Source organism: Meles meles, chromosome 11 (assembly GCF_922984935.1).
Source record: "Meles meles chromosome 11, mMelMel3.1 paternal haplotype, whole genome shotgun sequence".
In the NCBI taxonomy this organism is placed as follows: domain Eukaryota; kingdom Metazoa; phylum Chordata; class Mammalia; order Carnivora; family Mustelidae; genus Meles; species Meles meles.
The window spans coordinates 11453874-11471674 of NC_060076.1; the positions used below are offsets into that span (position 1 = coordinate 11453874).

The 17801-nt window shown below is 38.6% G+C and overlaps 1 protein-coding gene across 4 annotated transcripts in view; it reads left to right on the top strand.

Annotated features, from left to right (window-relative positions):
* Nucleotides 1-17801, top strand: part of LOC123953228 (spermatid perinuclear RNA binding protein) — a 147314-nt gene that overhangs the window by 91580 nt on the left and 37933 nt on the right. For all 4 annotated transcript variants that reach the window (XR_006820840.1, XM_046023286.1, XM_046023288.1 and 1 more), the window contains 5 exons: nt 3164-3255; nt 3801-3896; nt 4986-5097; nt 5776-5873; nt 6091-6202. Coding sequence is in view for 3 of the 4 variants with exons in the window: in XM_046023286.1 (XP_045879242.1) it covers nt 3164-3255; nt 3801-3896; nt 4986-5097; nt 5776-5873; nt 6091-6202 (510 nt within the window). In the remaining variant the exon portion in view is untranslated. The remainder of the gene's footprint in view (nt 1-3163; nt 3256-3800; nt 3897-4985; nt 5098-5775; nt 5874-6090; nt 6203-17801) is intronic.

Consider the following 17801-nt stretch of genomic DNA (forward strand, 5'->3'; position numbering starts at 1 on the left):
TAGGAAAACAGTGCTCTCTCTGTTCTACCTTAGTGCTGCATTTACCTGTCTGTGTTATTGTGGCCTGATGTTTTGCATGGACAGTGGCTTGGGGCCTAGTATCTGCTCTTCACAAAGCCTCAGGAATTGAGAGAAAGGGCTGCCAGGATATCTTCAGGCTAACTAGAAAATTCTTTCAGCATGAATTCAGTAGCTCAGCTACGTCCAGATTGTCAAGGAGGCCTTTATGACAACCCAACTCAACTGTTTTACCTTTGAAGAACCCAGGTTCCTCACAAATAACTTTCATTTAACACAGTCATGTTCTGGCTTTTCCCCACCCCATCTCTAGACTAGCGGTTTGTTAAGAGAGAGCTAGCTTGCAGGTAAAGGGCTTGAGAGAAACTGACCAACATTTCCTGCAGTATGGTATATTTCAGGTGGATTTCTGGTCACTGATCTAACATCTAATCAAATAAGCGAAGTTAGGCATAGTAGACTTGTGTTCCTGTGCTTCCATTGTTCTGAATGTTTTATGTGCCTTCATGCCCTGATACCAGGTTCCTGAGCAATAAATTTTTAAAAGCTGTTTTTCTTTGCTTTTGGCATTTTTGTCACTCCTGAAGCCCATCCCCTCTGCTGTTTCTCATCTGTTTTACTGGACACTGTAGGAAAATGAAACGGCTCACAATTTCATTGTTTTTAATTTAAAGACTCCAAATTCAGAAAAGTTTTGCTTCTCCACAAAATTGAAACACCTTTGTTAAAGTTCACATAGAATGTTAAGCTTGAGGTTTTACTGTGAGAAGCAGCATTGTTTTTCCACCAAATGCCCCATAAAACTATTATTTTTATATAAAGCAAATAGGCAAGCAGGGCTTGCAAGCAAGCACTGCAGTGCCATATGAATTTATATTGTTTTAAAATAAGAAACTTTGAAGAAGATAAAATGAGATGAGTTATTACATTTCTTCTGCTGTTTCCCACCTCATGAATATTGAAACATTCTGGATCTTTGGACTTTTTGACTACGAGAGCATGAAGAAACATGGCCATTCTGGTAGTGATGTAAAGGGAGTCCAGGGCAAGCCTTCTGTTCACTGCCTGTGCCTTTCATCTCTTTTTAGCAGAATCTATTGCCTCCAAATGTTGACTGTCTGTAACAAGATGATACCTATATATATTTTTTTTTTAATAAGAGTTTGTGATGAAAATCTGACCTTGGGGATGAAAGAAGTTACCTAAATATTTTTACCGTTGTCCCCCTTTAAAAATATCTGTGTTGCAGTGAGCATGAGACATTATTTGCAAGCTGTGACCACTGGACAAAAATACCAGAAAGGTCGAAAAGACCTTTGGTTTGCCTTGTCTTTTCCTATGCAAATTTCCTCTGACTCATTCCTGTCTTCTATTGCCCCCTTTTCCAACACTCCTGCCAAGATGATTGAATAAAACTTATCTTGCCTTACTTTTAACTTGAAGTTTAAAGTCTCAAAAAATAAGTACATTCCATGTTTTTTCTTGAGATTACATTACTTAGCAGTCAGTCAACCTTTGTCATATCTAACTTTTAGGAGATTCTAATCATTTATAGGAGTTTGTTTTTTCTGGTACATGAGCTTTACACAGATGCTTGTATTGACCATAGTTCAGCATTTTGATATAAAAACATTAAAATGAGTTAATTGTATGTTTTACGCTATTAGAAACAAGAATTAAGCAAATCCGGGAAATAGATCCTCTGTGAAGTAAATACCCATAGGATATGGCTACATATTCATAATACATCTATGTTCATAAATTACATTAATGGGTTTTTTGGGGTTTTTTTTGAGGGTTCACATTTTATGAGTAAAAAGGGTCAGTGAAATGAGATCCTGTGTTGTGAACTTGTGGGCAGAGGTTAGAATGCGAAGCAATGCAAGTATCTGCTGTAGAGCTCACCTGGTCAGAAAATAAGTGTGTAGCACTTCAGCCTTTAGAGCGTTGCAGTCAGGGGAGAGAGCCATGGTTTGTTCTTTCATCGATCTGTTTTCTGTTGGGCATTATGCCTTTGGTTTCAGTTAATGGAATTCGGTCAGTTAGAATATGAGGAATCCAAAAAGTGTCAGTGATCTTGTCTCCCATTTAAAAATATTTACAGTGTATCACTTGGCCCACACAAACACACTCCCTTCTGTGACTAGGAAGAAGTGTTGGGTGGGCTCTCCTACATCTAAGAGTTCTTACAAGGGAATGGCGATCTGACTTAAATGGATTAGAAAGAATTATCCCTCAGGAAATATTTGTATGTTATGCATTATAAATAATTGCACCAATTTTGCTTAAAAGCCTAGGAGTTTAGAGGAGATATAAATTTGGCAATCCATACTTGGATTTAGTTTCCTGTGACATCTTTTCAGATGGGGATATTTATCATTAATCACATGTTTGAATTCTTTTACTGCTCTGGGCCATCTAATCCAACTTTAAAAATGTTAAGGCAAGTCAGATAACTAATCCGATAGTATTCTTTGCTGCCTTTTCTTTTTTTTTTTTTAAAGGTAGATAAAACTTGAAATGTTCCAATGTACTTCATTTTTGTAGTCGTAATCATTTTGTTTTAGGAAAGAAGTAATGAGAGAATTTAGGTGACATTTGAAGAGTTCTCATCAGCGGAGCAAAGTATGGGTTTACTTAGTCATAAAAAAATTTCTGCTCAGTGTATTCTCAGTAAGTCTCAAGGTATTTACATGAAACGTCCCCAGTTTCTCTGAAGAACTGATCAGCAATTCTTCTGTAAAGGAAAGTCGTTATTGCTCCTGGTCCCAGATTTGTGCTCTTTGTGCCCCGCCAAAGGCAAAAGTGCTATGTACCTATTTTGTGCCCCTGTAATGTTATACACATGCTTAATAAGATCCCAGATTCTATGTAGCAGTGGTTATGTATTTGTTTACTGAATGAATGCTTTTGTGCTCCTGTCCTGCTTGTGCACAGAACGGCTCTGATGACTGTTTACTTAAGTAATCATTGTGCACCTAATTTAAGAAGAAAGCAACAAAACAAAGCTAAATCGTGAAATCTTCTGGGAGTCTTATTAGTTCACTCAGATGCTGCTCTTCTTTTTATTTTTATTGTTTGGTAATTTGACAGGAACCCCTTGGTCAAATTGTATCTGTCTTTCTTTATTCCATTTTCCTATTAGAAAAGGTTGCGATGAAAGATCCTCCGGACTTATTGGACAGGCAGAAATGCCTGAACGCCTTGGCGTCTCTTCGACATGCCAAATGGTTTCAGGTTGGCTTTTTGTTATTACTTTATTGTTTTTGTAGCCTTGTGGAGGTTTCATTTGGAACACCTGCCACTTAATAATGGTTTCTGTGCACGTAATGTATAAAATGGGGCGCTTTCTACCTTGTAGCATTATTGTAGGTGTAAATGAGTTAATTTAGGTTAGGTGCACAGTATAGCTTCTACTACAGTTAATGATGTTTAATTATCATATAATCTTTTTTGGCTTAGTACTCTGAATTTCAAATGGTGGCTTATAAAATACAAATAGGGATGAGAAAAGCTAAAAGATAAGATAGATGGTTGTCCAGAATAGGATTGCCATGAGGCTATAAAAGCTATTTTCGTAATATGCTTCCTTTACTTTAAAATCTGCCTTTCTAGACTACAGTTCTGCTGCTTTTAATAACTTAATTTTTTGGTTTGCTTGACAACTGATGACTGAGTGGCTGATTAGTATTCACATTAAAGAACGTATCCATGATCCGTGTACTTAAAAACCAGAAGATTGGTTTTCAACGGGGATATTGGAATCATTTTGTTTGTTTTAGGCAAGGGCAAACGGATTAAAATCATGTGTAATTGTCCTCCGCATTCTGCGTGATTTGTGCAACAGAGTTCCCACATGGGCACCATTAAAAGGATGGGTAAGTACTTATAGTTAAAAGCAAATTCTGTAGCTGTAGTCAGAGGAAATCCTGTAGAAATTACATGTTACTGTAGAATGGCTGCATTCTGAGTTAGGTGTGCATTATCTTTTCTCTAGAAAAAAAAGTTGTACATCTTTTTAATATACTTTTTTTACACATATAACCTGTCTCTTCTACCTCATCATATTCATATTGACAAAAAGGTTCTATACCTGTTAGAAGTGACTGTCTTCTTGCACTTTACTCTGTACTGATGGCTGATTACTATTCACCTACTGCCCGTGAAAGCCTCCTTGACTGGCACATTTCTCTTTCAGGGCTACTTCCACTTAAAATAAAAATTACCTGATATGCCTGGATACGGCTCCCATATCTCTTTTTCTTTCTTTTTGAGTGTAGACCCTTAAATATAAGTTTGTTTTAGTAAGTAGAGTTGGGCAAATAGTACACTTAATACAATTGTGGGTGTAGTTTATAATGCATATTGCAAAACTTACTTCATTTGGAAATTATTATGCTTGGCCTAGTCAAGACTACAGTGAAGAATGTTATAAAACAAAGCTATAAAGGGTCATTTTAGATTAATCTAGCAATTATTTGATAAAGCACATGAGTTTTTAGTTTATTAACTATGGAGATTTGGTCTTTTGTTTATTCTAATAGTACTTGGGGCAGGCTCTCTGAAGTGAAGTTGTAGGTGGTTTGAGTGCTTCCTAGGTTAAGTAGGAGATAGGTGGACTGGGTTTGAACATTGATTAGTTATTAGCTATTACTAACTTAGATGAAAGCTTGTTAAATATTTGTTAAATTAACTAGGTGATCACAGTTTCTTAATTGATCTTTTCAGGTTAACCAAAAACAGTTTTGGTGACAAAATGTCCTCTGAATATGTTATCTCAAAAATGATTGATTTAAAAACTCTGGCTGGGATGAAAGTTGATAATCAAGCAGGAAAAGTTTAACTGGGCCTTAAATTGACTTTCACCTTTTTTGGCCTCCATTGTAGATAGAAATGTCAGCTCACATTTAACTGGAATCCTTTTAACACTTGGTGCATGTACTAATTTGTAATTTAATATCTTCTAGCCACTAGAGCTTATATGTGAAAAGTCTATAGGTACTTGTAATAGACCTTTGGGCGCTGGGGAGGCCTTGAGACGAGTAATGGAGTGTTTGGCATCTGGAATACTACTTCCTGGTAAGGGTTTCAAACTTTGGAGGCAGAAGAATCAGAAACATTTCATTTTAGTTTTTTTTTTTTTTTTTTTTTTTAATATGTGCTAAATTTGTCCTCTGCCCAGGAAAATGATGTGTAGGTGGTGTTTTGCTTGGAGTGTTAGCAACTAGAATGTTTGAATGTTGGAAAAGTGCTATAAAACTCTTTCAATAACTGTAATTTATGTTTTATATGTACTAACATAAAAGGTACTAATAAGATATTGTGTCTGCTATGAATTTGCTTTACCTAAAGCTCTGAATTTGAAAATGTAGATGTTTGGTTAAAGTGTTTGAAGTTTATTGAAGTTTGTGGTCTGGTGTTTAATTTTGAAAAATTAAATTTGGTCTTATTTTACATATGTTATGCCTTTAAAGATCTGGGATGGTTCATCATGCTATTTCTAAATTCTCAGAGTAAGACCCAATTTTGTCCTTAGATATGCAAGTGACTTCCAGTAAAATAAGGACATTTAAGTGTTAACATACTGAAAATGAGTGTCCTTTTTATTCCATTTAATTGAGCAGACTTTTAACCTAGTTCCTCAGTTGTTGTTGTTTTTTCTTTTTCTCACCATTCTTTTTTCTCTTTTGTGTTAGTTCATGGAATTCTAAACTCAGTTCTAAGTGGTGCTTGTGTCTTTCTTTTCCTTTGCCAAAGGGGGTCCTGGACTACATGATCCTTGTGAGCGAGACCCAACAGATGCTCTCAGCTATATGACCGTCCAGCAAAAGGAAGATATTACCCACAGTGCACAGGTAGAAGATGGGGCATGTCCCAGTGATCTGTTAGAGAGGGAGAGAGATCATAACTTTATTTTCTGAATCATTCTATTTAAACACTTCTTTTCTTGGCTGTTATTAGGGCTTTTGTCATCATAAGGATAGCATTTAATGAGTGTCTTTTTAGTTACATGTACTAAAGACTTTATGAATGGCCATTGAAATTTGAATAAATATAATCTTTTGTCTTTAGCATGCACTCAGACTATCAGCCTTTGGCCAGATTTATAAAGTGCTGGAGATGGACCCCCTTCCATCTAGTAAGCCTTTTCAGAAATATTCCTGGTCAGTTACTGATAAAGAAGGTGAGTGTTTTATTGGGGGTGGATGTGGGCAGTGGTGGAAATGGTCATGACTGCATCTCTTATTAGAGTGGAGAGAACTTTATTGTTAATCCAAGTCGTTTATTGCTTTTCTTCCTGATTTTCTTCTCTTTTCTCCCATCTAACATCAGCTTAATACCATTTATTCTTAGTAGTGATAAACTCACTTAGCTATGTTGCCCAGATTCCAATCTCTCAAGTTTACGTTGCACAGATTTAGGTACCACACTTTGAGAACTGGTGGTTGAAGGGGAAAAGATGAGCCATAAGCTGAGAGGAGATGTAATCATGGTCACTGACCAGTTAGACCTTTGTCATGCTTGGAAGTGTTATGTAAATAAGAAAGAGAAAGATCTAGAGGAGGAGAAAATTATACTGGAAAATTCAGGACTATTCCATTTGATCTAGTTTGTCTGAACTTGCAGTTTCAACAGAGTATAGGCTTTGGGGTCTGTATCAAAGCTCCACTACTTACTAGCTTCAGGCCTTGAGCAATGAGTTCATCTCTCTCTGTGGGGGATATTACCCCCACTTCATTGGCTGATGTCACATTAAAATGCCCAACTCAGTGCCTAGACTACAGTAGATACTGAGACATGAATTACTTATGCACCTCATCGTGCACAATACATGTCTCCTCTCCCCTTCCTTTATCCTTGTTATGCTAGAAAGTGGGATGTTTAACACAAGTTATTCTTAACCTGGGACTCAGCCCATCTCCCATAGTGGATATTATTCTAATAATTTTTATATGACAAAAGTAGTGCAATGGCTTAATCTATCTATTTAGGCAACAGAATTCCAGTGGGTTGTGGGTTAAAATACTTTTCAGGGAGTCCACAAACCAAAACTGTTTCATAATAATACTAAGTCTTCTTCCCTTTTTTTTTTTTTTTTTTTTTGTCTTTTCCACTCTTTGTCTCATGAGTGTGCACAATTTTCTAGAAGCAGCATGTGACGTGTGATAGCATCATCACTCTGGCAAATGGAATGCTTTTTTGTGTAATCCTATATTGAAATTGTTTTAATTTCAAATATGCTAAATATTGATAGATATTACCCAAAAAACAAAGCTCTTTGAGTGTTCAGTAATTTTTTAAGAGGATAAAATGATCCTGAGATAAGAATTTCAGAATAACTGCCTAATGCTGTAAACTTCTCAAGGGTAATGAATTCTCCAGATGCTACTATGTAACTTAAAAACTTGTGCTCAGTAAGTATTTGTGGAATGAAAGCTACCTTTCTTCCAGAAGGTGCTCACACAGCAGCAAAGATTTTTTTTGGCATGGTGGGGGTGGGGATATATACATAGCCATGTGACATTAAGCACTGTCTGTGGATTGAGTAACATTTTCAAATATTTATAGAGATTCTTGTGATTGGTGTAGAAAATTTTGTTTGAATCATTGAATTCATAATAGCTCTTTTGGTTTTGTATTTTTTCTTTCACTAGATGGTAAAAATATATCTACTGTTGCGTGGCTGAGTTTTTTGTTGTTGTTGTTTTGTTTTGTTTTAACTTTAAAGGTCTTTCTCAAAAGTTAGGGAGCTGTTGATCTGTCAATTTATAGCTTAAAATAGAACCAGACTGTCAGTGTTTGTATTCAGGCACTATCAGCTACTGACTGCCATGAGCTGGGAAAGTCACTTACCAATCTGTGCCTTAGCTATAGGAGGAGGGGACCATGGCCATTGCCTCCAAACTCTTATGGCATTGTTCCTCATATCTTCATGTTTTTAGTACCTCGTTTCCAGACATTGGCATTTAAACTTTATTCTTGTAATTCTTGGTGATTTCACTATGCACTCAGATGATTTTTTTTTTTTCCTAAAATTTTGACTTCTTAGTTTCCGGATTTCCTCTTCCACAAATATTTTGTCTTCTATCCTACCTCAGTTACCCATACTGTGGACATACCCTAGACCTATCCTTAGTAACTCTACCCTCTCCGTAATCTTATTTTTAAGAATACCACTTCTAACTGCCTCTTGTCATCATCATTCTCTCTGGAACCCTTACTCCAGTTCTTGTGCCTTACTGCTGATTCTGTTACCTTTTCATAGTTCCTCAGCTTCCTCATGTTCCCTCTTCTGTCCCTTCTCTGCTTATATTCCATGGTCCATCATTATGATGACTCCCTAGCACATGCCTTCACTTTCTTGATCCTCTCTTTCTGGCACAATTCTGACTCTGGGGAAATCTAACTCTGTGCCTAGACCAGGCTGTTGAACATCGTTGGAGGAAAAATACAGTCATCTTGACTTTTCCCTTTAGGTCTCAGGTGTAAATAACCTTAAGTAGACCATTTGTGTTGTCTAGCAATCCTCCTGTAAGTTCTAGAATTCTCCAGTTTTCCTAGATAACTGTTTTATACCTTTTCTCATTTCATACTTCCTCTTCCAGCACTTCACTCTCATCCGATGATCTCGTTTGCTCAAAGGACTAATGTATTTGGATAAAGTCCCTTGACTGTGATAGACTATCCAGGCTCTTAAAACCAATCTTTCTACTTCTCTATAAGTGGACATTATTCCAGCTGTTCTCTCTTTTCTCACCAGCATCAACTCTTCCCTTTCTACTGGATCATTCAGTATAAAAACCCGCTGTAATGCCTCCCATTTGAAAGATATAATGAGGGGAGCTTGAGTGGCTCAGTTGGTTAAATGTCTGCCTTCAGCTCAGATCATGATCCCAGGGTCTTGGGATTGAGCCCTACATCAGACACTCTGCTCAGCAGGAGTCTGCTTCTCCCTCTCCCTAGCCACTGGCTCATGCTCTCTCCCCTGCTCCAAATAAATAAATAAAATCTTAAAAAAAATTGAAACATGAAAACAAACTCCTCCCATCCCCCCATTTTGTAGTTCCTTCCAACCGAGTCCCATTCTCTGCTCCCCTTTATAACCAGTACTTTTGGAAAGAGTGGCGTATTCTTTTCCTTTTCTTCACTTTTTAAGAAACCTACTCTATTCAGGCTTTCTTCCTCACCACTCTATCAAAGTCTTTGTTGTGACCTTCATGTTATTGCACTCAGCAGTTGGCTTTCAGTCCTCATCTTAGCTGACTTTTTAGCCACATTTGATGCAGATGAACACTTTTTTCCCTCCCAAGTTTTGTTACGATATAATATGTATACAGAAAAGTATAAAACGTATCATTTAGAAAATAATGATTAACGGGCACGTGGGTGGCTCAGTCTTTAAGCTTCTGCTTCAGCTCAGGACATGATCCCAGGGAGCCCTGCATCAGGCTCACTGCTCAGCGGGAAGCCTGCCTCTCTCTCTCTCCCTCTCCCACTCTCCCTCCCTGTATTTCCTCTCTCACTGTGTTGCTCTCTATCAAATAAATAAATAAAATACTTAAAAAAAAAACAAAACAAAACAATGATTAAAAAAATCACATGCAGTCACCACCCTTGTTAAGAAACAGTAGTTAGCTTCTCAGAAAGTATCTTTTTGTCTCTCCTATAACCTCCCTGCCCCTGAACTACTAACCATTCCTGACTTTTTGATAATCATTTCCTTGATTTTCTTTATAGCTTTTCCACCTGTTTTTTGCTTTCCTAAACAGTTTCATATTGCCTAGAATTTTATAGAAAGGGAATCAAACTAAGTTTAATCTTTTGTGATTGGCTTCTTTCTCTCCCGTATTGTTTGGGATACATTCATGTTGCTGCATGGAGCTAATGTTTGTTCATTATAGTAACTGCACAGTATCCATTATGAATGTGCTATAACGTATCCATCTACTTTTGCAGGACATTTGGAGTCTTTTTATTTTTTGGCATCCACCTGCAATATTGCTTTGAGCATTTTTATATGTGCCTCCTGGGGTGTATATCCAGGATTTACTGTAGGCTAGCATATGATATAATAAATAGTTATATATATATCAGTTTATACCTTGACCACCGGTGTGTGAAAGTTCCTGGTGCCCTATATCCTCAGCAGCATTTGTCATTGTCACACACTTTTTCTGACATGAAATACTACTACTCATTTGACTTCTAGGTCATTATTTTCTCTTGTTATTTTTGTTGTTGTTGTTTTTTTCTAGCCACAGAACCATTTCCTCAGCTTTGTTGGCTTCCCCCATCTTCCTTATTTCTGAATATCTGAGTGTCGCAGAGTGCAATCCTCAGAGTATTTATCTTTATTTACACCTGATTTTCAGGTGACCTCATCTAATCCCTTGTCATGAAATACATATGTATCTCTACTACCAGCCGTGGCCACCAGCCTCTGACTGCAGATCCGGATATCCAGAGGACTCTGCAGTGTCTTCACATGGATGTCTAAGAGACATCTCTTAGATGTCTAAAATCCAAATTCCTGTCCTTAACCCTGCCTCTGATCTTCTCTTTCCATAGTTATCCCTGTCCCAGTCATTAGAAACTCTGTGTGCTCAGGCCAGACACCTTCACCCTTGAATCCTCTCTTTGACTCTATCCAAACCAGTGGCAAATCCTGTCTATTTTCCTTTCAAAATATGTCCAGAATTGAGCTGTTTCTTTAGCTCCTTCACTGCTGTCATCCTGGCCTACATTGTCATCATCTCTCCCCGAATTATTGCAGTTATCTTTCCTATCTGGTCTTCCTTCTCCTGCCCTTGCCCTTGTTGTCTGTTCTCAGCAAAGCTATAGGTCTTTTTTTTTTTTTTTTTTCCCCATTCTTCTTAACTTTTTATCTGGAAATAATTACAGATAAACAGGAAGTTGCAGATGGTACAAAGAGGTCGCCATGTTCCCTTCACCCAGTTTCTCCCAGGTTATATCTTATGTGACTATAGTACACTATCAAAACCAAGAAATTGATATTGATATATTTTATGCCATTTTTACCACATGTGTAGATTTGTGTAACCAGCGTCACAATCTAGATGCAGAATTATTTCACTACCACCCAGATCTCTCTCATTTTGCTCCTTTGTAGCCACACCCATGCCTCTCCTTCAGCTGTCCCCAAGCTCTGGAGACCATGCATTTTTCTCAATCTCTATGATTTTGTTATTTCAAAGATTTTATATAAATGGAGTTATACCACATGTGCTCTTTTGAGAGTGCTACCCCCCCGCCCGCCACCCCAGCCCCAGCATAATTCCCTTATGGTCCATCCAGGTTATTGTGTGTATCAGTAGTTGATTCCTTTTTACTCTTGAGTATATTCTATGGCATGGATGAGCCAGAGTTTGTTTAACCACACACCTGTTGTAGGACATCTTGTTTGCTTCCAGTTTTGGGCTATTACAAATAAAGCTGCTATAAATGATCTCTTGTAGATTTTTGTGAACAGTTCACAAAACACCAATTTTTGTTTCTTAGATTGGCCAGCAGTTTTCCTTTGTTGTAATGTTTTGTCAAGTGTTGGCTCTAAGATTATGCTGGCCTTATAAAATGAACTGGGAAGTGTCCCTTCTTTTTCTGTTCCTTGGAAGAATTTGTTTAAAATTGATGTTATTTCTTCCTTAAATGTTTAGAAGAATTAATCATTTGTGGGAAGGTTTTATTTTTTTATTTTTTTAAAAGATTTTATTTATTTATTTGACAGAGATCGCAAGTAGGTAGAGAGGCAGGCAGAGAGTGAGAGGGAAGCAGGCTCCCCACTGAGCAGAGAGCCTGATGAGGGACTCGATCCCAGGACCCTGGGATCATGACCTGAGCCCAAGGCAGAGGCTTAACCCACTGAGCCACCCAGGCGCCCCTGTGGGAAGGTTTTAAATTACGGATCTAGTTTCCTTAATAAGGAAAGGGCTGTTACCTTCTTACCAGAGTTTTGGTAAATTTTGTTTTTCTAGGAATTTGTCCATTTTACCCAAATTTAAAAATAGTTTATATGATTTTATTTTTTTATTGTCTGCAGTATCTTTAGTGATGTGCTCTTTGTACATTTTATACTTCCTCTCTTTCCTAATCACACTCACTAGAGGTTTATCAGTTTTATCTTTTTAAAAAAAATCAACTTTGGGGGTGCTTGGGTGGCTCAATCGGTTGAGCATCTGACTCTTGGTTTGGGCACAGGTCATGATCTCCAGGTTGTGAGATCAAGCCCCAGTCAGGCTCTTTGCAAAGCAGGGTGTCTGCTTAAGATTCTCTCCCTCTCCCTCTGTCCACCCCTCCCTCTGCCCCTCCCTCCACTTGCACCCGTATACTCTCTAAAATAAATAAATAAATCTTTTTAAAAAATCAGCTTTGGCTTTGTTGGTTATCTCCTGGTATATGCTTATATTCTATTTCATTTATCTGTGCTGTTGTCCTTTGTTTTTTCTCACTACCTTCTTTGTTGTTATTGTTGTTTTTTAATCTTTTTGAGATAGCTGAATACATTATTAATCTCTTGTTCTCTTATTTTATTATATGTACTACTAAGGCTATAAATTTTCCATTTTAAGTCCAGATTTATGTGCATTACACTCTTTTTTTTGTTGCTGTTTAAGATTTATTTTAGAACATGTGCGAATGTAGGGGGAGGGCTAAAGGAAGAGGGGGAGAGAGAATCTCAAGCAGACGGAGCCCAGAGCAGATGGGGAGGGCTTGATCTCAAGACCCTGAGATGTTGACTTGAGCTGAAATCAAGAGTTGGATGCTTAACTGACGGAGCCACCCAGGCGCCCCGTGTTACACTCTTTTTTTTTTTTTTTTTTTTAAAGATTATTTACTTGAGAGAGTGAGGGCAAGAGAGAGCACAGAGGGAGAAGGAGAAGCAGACTCCCCACTGAGCATGGATTCTGATGTGAGGCTCAATGTGGGGCTCCCTCCCAGGACCCCGAGATTATGACCTGAGCTGAAGGCAGATGCCCTACTGACTGAGCCATCCACATGCCCCTATACTCCTTTGACACGAGTATTTTCATTCTTAGTTAAAACTATTTTTTGTTTTCCCTTGTTATCAGCTCTTTGACACATAAGCCATTTAGATGTCATTGCTTCATTTCCAGACAAATGAGGATTTTCTAGTTTATCTCTTTTTGCGTTCTTGCTTATTCTGCCACCTGAGAACATACTTTTTTTTTTTTAAAGATTTTATTTATTTATTTGACAGAGAGAGAGATCACAAGTAGGCAGAGAGGCAGGCAGAGAGAGAGAGGAGAAAGCAGGCTCCCTGCGGAGCAGAGAGCCCGATGCGGGGTTCGATCCCAGGACCCCGAGATCACGACCCGAGCCGAAGGCAGCGGCTCAATCCACTGAGCCACCCAGGCGCCCCTGAGAACATACTTTTTATGATTTCTGTCCTTTGATATTTCCTTTTTTTTTTGGTTTTTTTTTTTTAAAGATTTTAGTTATTTATTAGAGAGAGAGCGTGGAGCAGAGGGAGAAGCAGAAGCAGGCTTCATGCTGAGCAGGGAGCCTGATGTGGGGCTTGATATCAGGACCCTGGGATCATGACCTGTGGCAAAGACAGATACTTAATGACTGAGCCACCCAGGTGCCCCCTAATCATTCTTCATAAAGTGTGTTTTTGAGAGCTCAATCATTTGGGTCCCTAACCCCTGTCCTTTAATATTTCTTGAGACTTACTTTATGGCCCTGTACATGGTATTTTGTTTTAAAGATTTTATTTATTTATCTAACAGAGAGAAACAGAGCAAGAGAGGGAACACAAGCAGGGGGAGTGGGAGAGGGAGAAGCAGGCTTCCTGCTAAACAAGAGCCCAATGGGGGGCTTGATCCCAGGACCCTGGGATTATGACCTGAGTGGAAGGCAGACGCCTAATGACTGAGCCACCCAGGCACCCCCCTGTACATGGTTTTTCTAAATGATTTATATGCTGAAAAAAAAAAGCAAAACTATAAAGTTTCAGATTTTCTGCCAGAAATTCTTCCTCTTGTCCTTTTTTTTTAAAAAAATATTTTATTTATTTATTTGACAGAGAGAGAGAGATCACAAGTAGGCAGAGAGACAGGCAGAGAGAGAGGGGGAAGCAGGCTCCCCGCTGAGCAGAGAGCCCGATGTGGGGCTCGATCCCAGGACCCTGAGATCATGACTTGAGCCGAAGGCAGAGGCATAAACCACTGAGCCACCCAGGTGCTCCCTTGTCCTTTTTTAAAAAACATTCTAATCATTTTTTTTTTTTTTTTTTAGAGATTTTATTTATTTATTTGACACAGAGATAGAGCAGGAACACAAATAGGGGAAGTGGGAGAGGAAAAGCAGGCTTCCTGCCAAGCAGGGAGCCCAACATGGGGCTTGATCTTAGGACCCTGGGATCATGACCTGAGCCAAAGACAGACGCTTAATGACTGAGCACCCAGGTCCCCCATAATCATTTTTCTTCATAAAGTGCGTTTTTGAGAGCTCAATCATTTGGGTCCGTTTTGGGTCTGTTTATCTTGTCTGCTCCGTCCCTTGATTTTTTATCACATTATCTTGTCTTCTCATTTACTTAGTTATTGTGAGTGCTCATAAATGAGCAGTTGTAGAGAATTTAAAAGCTAGAATAACGATATTTTGGAGGATTTACGTTTGTTTCTGGGCGATGGCTAGTGGAATTTGTGATCCTGCATCATTTGAATGAAATCAGAGATTAAGATGGGCTTCAGTCCATGTGCGATGCAGACTATTTTCTGTTTTATTTACTTCCAGTGTATGACATTGCAGAGGCCTAGCCCCCAGTGTGGGGGATTCAGCAGGCCTTCTTTCCTAGGTGAACTTCAGTTTTTGACCCCTGTGTCCTGAGTGCCTGCTGAAAGTTACTCTGTCCAGTTCCTATTAGTGGCTTCTCCTGGATTTGGAGGATGCACCTAGGGGAAATACGGCCTCTAGTGCCCAGTTTCCTTTATCTCGCAGATCTTCACTGCACAGTTCTTTAGTGTCCAGGAGTAGTTTTTTTTTTTTTCCTACATTTTGTAGGAATTTCTTTTTTAATTGTTTTTCCCAGGAAGGCTTTTTGAATTTACTTACTTCTCATACTGGTAAGTAGAACTTAAGTATTTTGTAAAAGTTCCTCTTAAGTATTTTGTAAAAAGTGGCAGCTAGGGTTGATAGTCACTGCCCCTCCTTGTCTTCTGTAATCATCCCCTTCTTTTTTAGGCTACTCCAACCACTCAGTCCTTTATGGTGTTTCTTAGCATGTTCCTATCTTAACACTTTTGTATTTGCTGTTTTCTCTGCCTGGGTTCTTCCCCAAATTGCTGAATGGCTCACTCTGTTATTTTCATCAGGTCTTCATCAGAGGGTCCCCTTATCAGTGATAAACACCACGTACAAAATAGCAACAGCTCCACCCCCTCAAGTCTCTCATTTTTCTCCCATTTGCTGACCATCATATGACATGTAATTAGTTTCCACCACTGTGCCTAAACTCCAGGAGACACTGTTTTGTTCTGTTACATGTCCAGCACCTAACATTGTCCTAAGTTAGGGGCATCTGGATGGCTTAGTTGTTTGAGAGTCTGACTCTCAGTTTCGACTCAGGTCATGAGGTCCGGGTCATGAGATGAAGCCCCTTGTCAGGCTCTGCACTGGGAGTGGAGCTTGCTGAAGATTCTGTCTCTCTCCCTCTCTCTCCCACCCCCTCTCTCTTTCAAAAGAAAAAAGGGGGAGAAAGAAAATGCTCAATTAATATTTATTGTTGAATGAATATAAGAATGAAATTATGATTAAAGTATACGCTTCATAGGTGCTTGTGAGGATTATATAAGTTAATCCATTTAAGTGAAGACATTTATAGTTAAGGTATTAAGCACAGTGCCATGCACTGTCAGGCATGGTAAGTTCACATATTATTTTTTTTTTTAAAGATTTTATTTATTTATTTGACAGAGAGAGATCACAAGTAGACAGAGAGGCAGGCAGAGAGAGAGAGAGGGAAGCAGGCTCGCATCGAGCCCGATGTGGGGCTCGATCCCAGGACCCTGAGATCATGACCTGAGCCGAAGGCAGCGGCTTAACCCACTGAGCCACCCAGGCGCCCCCACATATTATTTTTCTTAAAGACATTTACAGTTAAGGTATTAAGCACAGTGCCAGGCACTGGTAAGCACAGTGCCATGCTCTGCCAGGCATGATACTATTTTTCTTTTTTTTTTTAATTTATTTTAATTTTTCTCCCCCAGTGCTCCAAAATGCATTTTTTATGCGCCACACCCAATGCTCCATGCAATACATGCCCTCCTTAATTCCTGTCACTGGGCTCACCCACACATACTATTTTCAAAATTGTTGCCTCTCGAATGATCACTTCTCATTTCTAGATATTATAGAGAATGAAAACTTCTTGCTTTTTGTAAAGCAAGCCTATTTTTTTGCTCACATTACTATTATGATTAACACCAGATTTAACAACCCTGGGGCTGGGATGGTAGAATGAAGCTTATTCATCTGTGGAACTCTTTATGTAGCTGCAGGAGGAGAATAGATCTGTGTGTTTAAGCCAGTTTGTGATTTCCAGGCAGTCAGGAAGCAGCTTTTAATGTAACTTAATGAGTGAGAGAGTGATCGAATAGACATCATTCCTTTTTAACTTTTATCTCATAAGAAATCCATTCTGGGAGACTGGCACGCTCACAGTTTTATGTAACGCAAGTGAAATATGATAATAAGCAGATATAAGCAAATATTGTTCTTGTTGAAGAGAACATCAAGATTGATTGACCTGAGTGATAAGTATTGACTCAGGCAAATGCTGAGGTCAGTGTTTACAACAAGGGACAGTAAATCTTGATGATCAGAAAATATATAGTTAATCTCAGTATTATTACAGACTTTCACTAGAAGTATCTGGAAATCTTGTGGAATGAATCTCTTGAGTATAATTTTCCTTTTGGAAAAATCCAGCAACGAACTTTTTTTTTTTTCTTTTTAAATTTTATTTATTTATTTGACAGAGAGAGAGATCACAAGTAGGCAGAGAGGCAGGCAGAGAGAGAGGAGGAAGCAGGCTCCCTGCGGAGCAGAGAGCCCAATGCGGGGCTCGATCCCAGGACCCTGAGATCATGACCTGAGCCGAAGGCAGCGGCTTAATCCACTGAGCCACCCAGGCGCCCCCAGCAACGAACTTTTAAGTTGAAGACACAGAGTTCTTTAAAGTCCTTACACATACTGATGAGCTTTCCCCTGATTGTTTTGAACTTGGACAGCTAAGTTCTTCCCTTATGCCTGACAGTGTGATTAGCTAGCTGCTTTGTTCAAGAAATTGGTAATCAGTTCAGTTAGTTTTTTTTCATACCTATTATATCATTTATAAGCCCTCATGTTAGTTTATAAAATAAAAGAGAAGGAGAAAGTATCTTTGATGTTCCAGTGTAGTGGAAATACAACATCTCTGTATTTGAAGTAGGCAATGGCACAAGACTGCACGTGACACTTTCTGATAACACAGAAATTATTTTAGAAAGTTGAGATGAGAGAAAAGTTGAAGATGGACTGTAAATAAAATCTTTTTTTGAAGTTTTTATTTTCATTCTAGTTAGTTAATTTACAGTGTTATATTTTAGGTATAAAATATAGTGACTCAACAATTCTGTACATTACCTGGTACTTGTCATGACAAATGCACTCCTTAGTCCCCTTCATCCATTTACTCAGCCCTCACCCCACCTCCCTTCTGATAACCATCACTTTGTTCTCTATAATTAAGAACCTGTTTC